Source organism: Mastomys coucha, unplaced genomic scaffold (assembly GCF_008632895.1).
Source record: "Mastomys coucha isolate ucsf_1 unplaced genomic scaffold, UCSF_Mcou_1 pScaffold3, whole genome shotgun sequence".
In the NCBI taxonomy this organism is placed as follows: domain Eukaryota; kingdom Metazoa; phylum Chordata; class Mammalia; order Rodentia; family Muridae; genus Mastomys; species Mastomys coucha.
This window is the reverse complement of record NW_022196909.1, coordinates 57,126,864-57,137,438: the sequence shown is the minus strand read 5'-3', so window position 1 is coordinate 57,137,438 and position 10,575 is coordinate 57,126,864. Positions and strand designations below refer to the sequence as shown.

Sequence of the window (10,575 nt, the reverse complement as noted above, 5' to 3'; positions counted from 1 at the left end):
ATTTTCTTTGACTGTTGTGTCAATGTTTTCTATGGTGTCTTCTGCCCCTGAGATTCTCTGTTCTATCTTTTGTATTCTGTTGGTGATGCTTGCATCTATGATTCCTGACTTCTTTCCTAGGTTTTGTATCTCCAGGGTTGTCTCTCTTTCTGATTTCTTTATTGTTTCTATTTCTATTTTTAGATCCTGGATGGTATTGCTCATTTCCTTCACTTGTTTGATTGTGTTTTTCTATAGTTCCTTAAGGGATTTTTGTGTTTCCTCTTTAAGAGCTTCTAGCTCTTTACTTATGTTCTCCTGTATTTCTTTGAGGATGCTAGTTATGTCTTTCTTAAGGTCCTGTATCATCATCATGATAAGTGATTTTAGATCTGAATCTTTCATTTCCGGTGTGATGGTGTGTCCAGGACTTGCTGTGGTGGGAGAATTGGGTTCTGATGTTGCCAAGTCACCTTGGTTTGTGTTGTTTATTTTCTTATGCTTGCTCCCTTACATCTAGTTACCTCTAGTGCTACCTGCCCTTGCTAAATCTGACTGGAGTCAGTTCTTCCTGTGATCCTGCTTGTATCAGAACTCCTCAGAGTCAGGCAGTCTCTGTGACCCTGTGATTCTGAGATCCTGTGACTCTGAGCTTGTTAGAGCACCTGGGAGTGCAGCAGCTTTCTCTGGGTGTTGTGGGACAGACTGCGGAGCTTGCATCCAAGGTCCGCTCAGGACACCAGCCCTGAGAGACCGGATGGTTATTCTTTTTTAAAAACTAATTACTTATTTCTCTTTGTTCTCCTTAGTGTTTCCAAGCTCAAAGGTCAATTCTCAGAGAGGCATTTTAAAAATGGATTCTGGTCTTCCTCATAAAGATGTTTCACAGAAACATCATTACTTCTTGAGAATTGTCAAATTTCTAATTAATTTGCAATTGCATGCTCATTTTTCTGATTTCTTGTTCAATGTCTTTTACTACTAGTCAATAGGGGCTGCGGGGACACTTTGACTTTCTGTCACTTCATGTCCCCAGAACCCAATGCATCACCTCTAACATGCTAAATGCTTAATATATATTTGTGGAAGAGAAGAAAAAAACTAAGTCATAGAGACATAATAACAAAAAAGAATTTCAAAGTAGTAATTATTTCCAATTGTGCCCCTAGCCCCTGAGAGGAATACACTGTTAACATTTATTATTGATATTGGTGGTCAGTGCTTGAATCCTGTGTTGAGAAATCTCCAACTTTTTAAATTGTCTTAGAGGAGTATGGAAAGAGGAATATGACTCAAATTAAAAATGCAGAAAAAAAAAAACCAAACCAATAGCTTACTTCCTAGCCTCTCTGCCTCCAAGCTAGGACACAGGTATAGACTCTTATCACCAGGCATCCTGTCATGTGCCACAGGGTCTAGTGAGGGCAGACCCAGGTCCAGAGCCCTCACACAGTGTTTTCTACATCAGAACCAATCAATTGCCGTAATCTGAGTATCACCTATTCCTGAGTCTCAGCTGTAATTTAGTGCCTCAATTTGCATCTTTTGATATGGTTCTACTATGTTCAGCATGTGTCAGGGCTATTATTCATAACCCAGACTCCAGACTCACCCTTCTTGGGCAAAGTCATTCGGTGTTCAAGGCCTTAGGTTTCCTTATCTTTGGAAGGATCAGGTAGAGAATAGGGGAGGGGGCAGTTAAAATCAAATGACATCATCATTGACTTGAAAACTCCAAGATTCTGCCGACATTGTTATACATCTTGGGTCATTTAAAGGCCTGTTGTAGTAGCTTGACAAAAGTAATTTTAGTTGGGTCCTATAGCTCTTTGTTCTATTCTAAGCGAGATTGTCCCATCTAAGGACTTTGGCTCACCTATAATGAACATCTCTCCCCTAGCTCCCTTATTCTGCTGAATAGGCACTTAGAAATTATCCCTATTCATAAGGTCAAGCTATTGCTTAGTCTGGGGATATCAAGTTCAGTTTTAGACTTAAATTCCTGAACACAGATGGGCAAGCTGACATGACCCAATTTGTCTCCTCTCTTTTCAATCACAGCTTTTGCTTGTTTTTAGAGTAGTGGTATTTTAAGGTTTGAGAAAAATTGCAACTGGAAAGTGTGGAATTTTTTTTTAAAGCATGAGCTCATATTCTCTGCTTGGATCATAGCCAGGGCTAACAGATGGCAGGCACCCCAAAGACTCCAGAAAAGTTTCTTTGCAAGTTTGTGGAAGAGGGTGTGAGACGGTTGACCTCCCTTGTCATTCTGTGTGTAACACAGAAGAATTCAAAGTGGACATGCTTAGGCTGTTAAATGAATTAAGCTCTTAGAAGGTAGCCAGAGATCCCAGACATTGCTACTTGTGTATTCATATGTATGTGAGGGAACTAAGGGACAGAGTTCTTCTCTCTCTCTTTTTTTCTCTTTTTTTTTTTTTTGTTTTTTTGAGACAAAATTTCTCTGTATAGCCTTGACTGTCCTGAAACTCACTCTGTAGACCAGGCTGACCTTGAACTCAGAAATCCACCTGTCTCTGCCTCCCAAGTGCTGGGATTAAAGGCGTGCGCCACCACTGTACAGTATACAGCAACAGTTCTATTCCCTTTCTTTTGACTTATTTTCTCCTCCTTCCTTCTCTCTTCTTCTCCTCTTCTTTTTGCTTTTCTTTTTATCAAGACTATACTCTACAGTACGAGCTGGCCCAGGACTCACTCTGAAACCAATATTGGCCTTGAACTCATGGCTATTCCCCTCTGCCTCTGCCTCCCGTGTGCTAGAATTACGGGTGTGCATCCATGCTGGCTTCTGGCTTTTCTGCATTTTAATAGTATCACTCAGAGACAGGCAAACACACACCTGTAAAGCTCTGGAAATGAAATTACTGTCTTTTAATCCAATTTTCACTGGCTGTGGGCAAGTCTATGTGCTTGCCAAGTAGGTCTGTTATAATATATCTCAGTCTTCTCATCCCATGCTTGGACCAGTCACACACTTTCCTGCAGTGGGCAGGACTCTCTACTACTCTCAGTGTAGTGATCTCAGCCCAGGCACTGAATTAGGATGGCAATTGCTTGTTTGGTGATGTAATTCAAACTTGCTATTGGTAGAAGGACTATTTCATCTCCTTGGCCCTTCTTCTGGGATTTACCTTTCACATAAATTCTATGGCTTCCTCCCATGGATTTCATTATTCCGTGTATCGTGCAGCTGATGCCTGACTCAAATCTGGGGAATTGGAGCTTGGAGGGAGGAACTGGACTCCTCTTATGAAATGCCTGTGAATACAGCCGTAGAGTTTGTGTTTTTCTTATAGTCAGTGGGGCTAAACTAAGAGACCATGGAGAGGCATAGTACCTTATAGCCCATAGCCAAAGACTCCTGTCTCATCCTTCCACCATGTCCCTCACACTGAGAGAATGGGACCTCTCTCCTTAGAACCTTTACTTGCTCTGATGAGTCAGGGTCATGTGTAACTTCAAATATTTAAGCTCAGCCCCATTATCTTAGACCCTGTTAACAAGTTAGTTCGGTGGAATTAAACACATCCTGGTGGCATTACTTTGTGACACTTACTGCCAACTTGAGCTCCAGCTGAGGAATACTGACATCCTGGGATCTTCTGCAGCAACTTATTTCAAGCCATCCAAGTTGCAGATGTGTGATTCTTTTGTACAAACTAAACATGAGTTCTGTGAGAATTTCCTCCCACAAAACTGTCTAATTTGGGAACTGAGGGTTTTAGTGCTTTGTCAGTGAACTAAGAAAGAGTGAAGTCATTATAAAATAAACAACCTGGGAAGGATTGTGGGTGCTGGGGCCTCTGATAGCACTGGCTCAAAGGTGGCTCTGAGGTAAATGTTAGAAAATTGGAATGAGATTGAAGTGGGAAAAGTGAGAAATGCATTGATGAAAACTTTAAGCCCCAGTTCAAGCTCTGGAAAAATGTCACAAAGGTTTTAGAAAGTGTGTGGCAAATATATTACAATAGCTTAAACACTAATGAGTTATATAGTTAATTAATTAATTTAGGTGTATGTGTGTGTGTGTGTGCATGAGAGTGCTCATGATTGTTGGATCGCATGCATGGATGTCAAAAGACAGCTTGCAGGAATTGGTTTTCTTTCCCCAGTGTGAGTCCCTGGGATCCAACTCAAGTTGTCAGGCTTAGTGACAAGTACCTTTGCTCTGTGAGTTGTCTCACTCAGCCAGACTTAGTATTTAAACGATTGATATTGCAATATAATTTAAACGAATGATGTGCGGTATAATTCGAACTGAGGTCAAAAGGAATGGACGTGCCTTGCTTTGATTTGCGTCCACACACACACACACACACACACACACACACACCATCGTCTAGCATATTTTACAACACATCCCATCCTTATCCCTTCTGTGTTAGACTCGATTTCTACTTACTGTGATTTATTTGCTAGTCAGAAGCTCCACCCATAGTACTTAATTTGCTGCTTTGAAATCCACAGTACATCTAGTTCTTTAACATAAGAAAGGGCAACAGCACAAATGTTATAAACCTTTCTTGTTCCTATTGCACATTCCCATAGAAGAAAATATTATGGGGCTTTTTGCTAATCTATATTCTGTCAATGGCTTTGGTGGCAGTACAGAAAATGGATTTTGGGATGGCATAAAACCATCTTATGATTCACCCTAGTATCAAAGATGGGGGCTATGATAAGTCTCTATGCAGCTGCTAACACAAGCTTTATTTATGTAGCTAGTGTTTATTTGGGAATTTAAGAAAAAAGGAGCCTCACTGTGCGCTTTGGGAAATCTACTCTTTACAAGCAAAAATCACACTGAACCAAACAGAAAGGACTCCTGGGTGTGCTTCTGTAGGATGATGGAAGAGCGGGATCAGAGGGAGAAAGTGGCGAGGGTTTAGTTACAATGGACTAGAAGTATTGATTACAGGGGAGAATTTTTAGTTTAAGATACAGAAGTATTGTTGCAGGACTCTAGAGCAGGAATCCTAGGCTCAGTTGATTCATCTCTTGGGGCATCCATGTTCGCTGAAAATTGGAACAAACTGCTCATTACTGAGGTTTTACTTGCCTGCCATTAGTTTTGAAGATGAGCTTTGAAATTCTTTCTTTCTTTCTTTTAAAAATATTTACTAATTTCTAGTTGTGTGTGTGTGTGTGTGTGTGTGTGTGTGTGTGTGTGTGTATCTGAGTGTGGAAATGTTCAAGTGAGTACAGGAACCCACAGTGGCCAGAAAAGGTATTGGATTTTCTGGAGCTGGAGTTGTAAAAAGTTGTAAATGCTGTGAATGCTGGGCACTGAATGTAGGTCCTCGGAAAGGACAGGCTACTCTCTCCAGCCTTTTGAGCCTTGAAGTTCTTGAGTGTATATTTATAACCTCAGTCATTAGAGCATATTTTCCAAGCCGTGTGTATGTGTGTTTCTGAGGATAGAGCACATGCTAAGCAAGCATTCTATCACTAAATTCAGCCTTTTACTTCATTCTTACATATTTCACAAAGGTAGGTTTCCATGGCAACACATCCCACGTCCATGCTGCTCTTTAGGTCACAGACAAGCTTTGGATCACTCTATGGCTATAATAATTATGCTTCTGCTCACTCATATGGAAATGCACATGCATATGTATGAACACACATACACACACACACATACGCACACACACCCATGCTTTATTGTCAGAAAACTAAGCATCCAGCTGTGCCACTAAAACAAAGAAGCTTCTATAGATATTTTACCAAGTTTATACAGCAGGTTGGGTCTCACTTCTTGTCATCAGTCCTCTTCATAGCTCATCATGAGCAGGATATCAAAGATGGTTGCTGTCTTCTTAAGTTAGGTGACAGGAAGATGAATTAAGAAGATCTTTGTTAGCAATCTTACATCTTCCCAAGATCTGAGGAGACTCAGACATAAAAGTAAGCTTCACTAAATCTCAAAGATGAATTTGATTAAGTCCTCATCCCTATTCATATTCATGTAGTCAAGGGAGTTTAGTCCTCTGATTGATCAGATCTGAGTCATGTGCTACCTGTTATGTCAACTTCCTAAAACCAGGAAGGTGGTTCTAAAGTTGAAGATATACCAAGAAGATTAAAATATGTGCAAACAAACAAAAGAGGAAGCATGCTCAGAGAGTTGACTTAAATATAATTTTCATTATTTACCTCACTGGAAGAACATCAGTGTAATGACACTTAGAACTTAGTAATGCTTGCTTTCAAGTTTGGCCTGAAATAGCTCACTTGCAGTTGCCAGTTAGCTCTGCCTCACGCTTGTGGGTCAGAACATAAGCTCTCTGTTACCATTGCAGTGCCACGACTTCCTGCCAATGTGCCACCCTCCCTGCTGCGATAGTCATGACCTCCCACTCTGAAACTATATGTCCCTAATAAACTTTTTCTTCTAAAAAATAAAAAATAAAAGCCAGAGCCTGGACTTAATTTTCTAGCATTAGTCTCTCATTGAAACACTCTATTTCTTGTTTAGCCATTTGTCTAAATGAATGTGCTAAGAGTGGAAATTCTAAGTGGGCAGCGATGTGTCTGCTTTTCCTTTCTGTGTCTTCCACACAAAACACAGATTCTCAGTATGACTTGTTGACTGAGTGGATAGGGAGTGGCTTCTCTAGCTGCAGTTTTCTCTCAGCAGTTTCTTCCTGTGGGTTCACCTTCCATGTTTCTGCTCATGAATCTCTGAGAGCTACAGGGCACGTGGAGCAAAAGTTAAGCTCAGTAATATGCTTCACAAAACGCTGAACACACGAGTACTATCTCTCCTCCAGGTCTCACTACGCTGTGCGGCTTTCCCACATCTAGATGACCCCCTCACTTGTTTCTGTACAAACTCACTCATGCATGGGATGCTTTCCCAGTGTTTCTCTCACTACTATTATTTCAATTGCCCAAGTGCAGGGTCTATGCAATATTCACCACGAAGCTTTTACTTTCCAATAAGAAACAAATGTTTTCTTCTGAGCTGGCACCCAAACCATATCCAGCTGTGATCTGCTACTCTTTGTACTCTAGAGGGAGACAGCTCAGGAACAGGAGCATGCTGGGATGTCCCGTAGTGCCCAGGTTAGTGTCTTGCCAAAAGCATTCGCTAAAACTCTTTGTTAACCCGAACTGAGACAGTTTGTTGAGATAAGTAGTTATATGGCAGTTGTTAGGGTTACACCATTAAAGGGATTGGATTAAGGATGGCGAAAATCTGTGTGGGTATTTTAAATTGTATTGCCAATTATTCTATGTTTTGACAACTGAGGTTAATTTTGTGAGGGAAAAAACCACTTTTCATATTCCTTTGACAGCCTTGCAACTCTTTTTTTCTTTGATTTGGGAAATTTCTATAATGTGAACCTCAAAATTGTGGAAAACTTGAGGCAGAAAAAAATAGCATTTCATAGAAATCTTTGAAGAAAGTGAACATTAGAATTTCAAACGAGGGCAACACTTCTCAGTTTCCTGAGGCAAAAGATTTCATCAAGATGAACTTATTTTCTGTCAGATCTCTAAGTGCTTGTGGGTTGAGAACTTTGGTAAGTTTAAGAGAACTGGCATCATTTTATTATGATCTCTTGCCCCAAATGTAGGCAAAATCTGACAGCTATTATAGGGTTATAGTTTGGAATTTTGGGTACATTCAAATTCTAAACGTGGAGAATGGAAAGGCCTTGTAAATGGGATAAAGAATTGTGCCAAGTTCTCAGAAGTTCATGGGAAGCAATTCTTGTGGTCAAAAAGGGACATTTTCAGACTGAAGGACTTGCTCCTCCTTCACACCTGTAACTTCAGACTGAAGGGCTTGCTCCTCCTTCACACCTGTAACTTCAGACTGAAGGGCTTGCTCCTCCTTCACACCTGTAACTTCAGACTGAAGGACTTGCTCCTCCTTCACACCTGTAACTTCAGACTGAAGGACTTGTGCCTCCTTCACACCTGTAACTTCAGACTGAAGGGCTTGCTCCTCCTTCACACCTGTAACTTCAGACTGAAGGACTTGTGCCTCCTTCACACCTGTAACTTGCTCTGGATTGATTGTGAGTTCTCTTGATCCTGCTGTCTGTTCCTTTCCCTGTGCCAGGTGGCGATGCTGATCTGTGCTGGTTTCCTGATTGCCTGGATTCCTTATGCAGTAGTCTCCGTGTGGTCAGCTTTTGGAAGGCCAGACTCCATCCCAATACAGCTCTCTGTGGTGCCCACGCTCCTTGCAAAATCAGCAGCGATGTACAATCCAATCATCTACCAGGTCATCGATTACAGATTTGCCTGTTGCCAGGCTGGTGGTTTGAGAGCAACAAAGAAGAAGTCTTTGGAAGACTTTAGGTAAAATTCAGAAGCTAGAAATTAATAATGTTTTCTTTGTCTTAAAATTCCGTGGTGATTTAAGCAGACACTTGGGTTGGATTTAGGTTCCTAAGGAACTGGGTTAGGAGGTTTTTGCTTTACGTTCATAAAAATACCGGAAGCCAAGTCATCAGATATGTATGAGTTGAATGATGGCCAGGTACTGAGAACAGACATTCTGTTTTTGATACTAGGGCACCCAGAATGCCATTCTGTGCATATTCACTGGTTGTGGACTTCCTTTTGGTGTGTTAAATTCATATCAGGCCAAGAGTGCTGTTCTATGTGGCATCAATTCAATAATAAATCCTTGTGAAGGAATTGTTTGCCGCTCTTGGCTAAAAAAAATCCAAGGACTCAAGCAGAAGGGAGAGCGAAGGACAATGAAGCCATTCCTCTCTTTACGTTCTCTGTCTTGTTCTTTTAGTTATATTCTGAAAGACAGAAACTGTTCTTTCTCTGTGTTAGATGAAGAAAGAGGTTCAAGTAAGGGTAAGATTGGGGAAGCCACTCTTATTTATATACCCCAAAGACAGTAGGGTAGGAATTGTCACTTAAATACTAGCTTTTCAGAAAGTCTATACCGTTTTGGATGCACAGTGTACAAGAGTTTGCCACTCCAGCACTATTTTTCCTAAAGGTCCCACACTCAGAGTGAGGAAAGAGCTGGGCCAGTAGTGGTGGGGAGGCCTTCTGCATCCATGAGTTGCCCATCTTTGGGTAAAAAGTGGAAAATGCATCTCAAATCATTGTCTTGGCTAAGGAGGTAGAGGTTTCAGGGTCTCTGTTCCTCTTTAATTATTACTTGGTGACAAGGCATTACTCAACACTTCTTTTCTTTAATAAGGGGTGTTAGAGAAATATCAGGAAGACATGGAGTTTTTGTCTCTTAACTGGCCAAGTGACAGTTCCTTTGAACTTTGATTTTATTATCCTATGAATATATGATCAAATAAAAAAATCATAAAATAATTTAAATAATTTAAAAATAAGTAGCAATACTGTCATTGTTGTTGTGACAAAGGGACAAGATCTACAACTTGACATGGAAGATTGTGTTTACAACAGCAGTTTCTCATAGTCTGACTTTTTTTATTATATATTTTCTTTATTTACATGTTGTATGATATCTCCTTTCCCAGTTTCCCCTCTGAAAAAAATAAAATAAAAAAATACAAAAAACAAAAACAAAAACAAAAACAAACCGCTGTTCCCTCCCCCTCCACCCTGCTTGCCACTCCACCCTCTCCTTACTGGCCCTGGCATTCCCCTACACTGGGGCATAGAACCTTCAGAGGGCCAAGGGCCTCTCCTCCCATTGATGACCGACTTGGCCATCCTGTACTATACATATGCTGCTGGAGTCATTAGTCCCATCATGTGTACTCTTTGGTTGGTGGTTTAGTCTCTGGGAGTTCTGAGGGTACAAGTTAGTTCATATTGTTGTTCATCCTAAGGGGCTGCAAACCCTCAGCTCCTTGGGTCCTTTCTCTAGCTCCTTCATTAGGGATCCTGTACTCAGTCCAATGGATGGCTGTGAGCCTCTACTTCTGTATTAGTTAGGCACTGTCAGAGCCTCTCAGGAGACAGCTATATCAGGCTCCTGTCAGCCAGCAGTTGCTGGCATCCACAATAGTGTCTGGATTTGATGATTGGATATGGGAAGGATTCCCAGGTGGAGCAGTCTCTGGATTGTCCTTTAGTCTCAGCTCCATAGTTAGTCTCTGCAACTCCTTCCATGGGTGTTTTGTTCCCCCTTTTAAGAAAGAAGGAAGTATCCACATTTTAATCTTCCTTCTTCTTGAGTTTCTGGTGGTATGTGGATTGTGCTTTGTGAATTCCGATCTTCTGGGCTAATATCCACTTAGCAGAGACTGCATATCATGTGTGTTCTTTTGTGATTGGGTTGCCTCACTCAGGATGATATTCTCCAGATCCATCCATTTCCCTAAGAGTTTTATAAATTCATTGTTTTTTTTTTTTTTTTTTTTTTTTTTTTTGGTTTTTCGAGACAGTGTTTCTCTGAGTAGCTGTGGCTGTCCTGGAACTCACTCTGTAGACTAGACCAGGCTGGCCTCGAACTCAGAAATCCACCTGCCTCTGCCTCCCAAGTGCTGGGATTAAAGGCATGCGCCACCACGGCCCGGCTAAATTCATTGTTTTTAATAGCTGTGTAGATGTAACACATTTTCTGTATCCATTCCTCTGTTGAGGGACATCTGGGTTGTTTCTAGTTTC

General features: G+C 41.0%; 1 protein-coding gene across 1 annotated transcript in view; it reads left to right on the top strand.

Moving 5' to 3' along the window:
* Positions 1–10,575, top strand: part of Opn5 (opsin 5) — a 69,299-nt gene that overhangs the window by 32,406 nt on the left and 26,318 nt on the right. Inside the window, exon 6 of the mRNA XM_031347611.1 lies at positions 8,075–8,316. Coding sequence (XP_031203471.1) covers positions 8,075–8,316 — 242 coding nt within the window. The remainder of the gene's footprint in view (positions 1–8,074; positions 8,317–10,575) is intronic.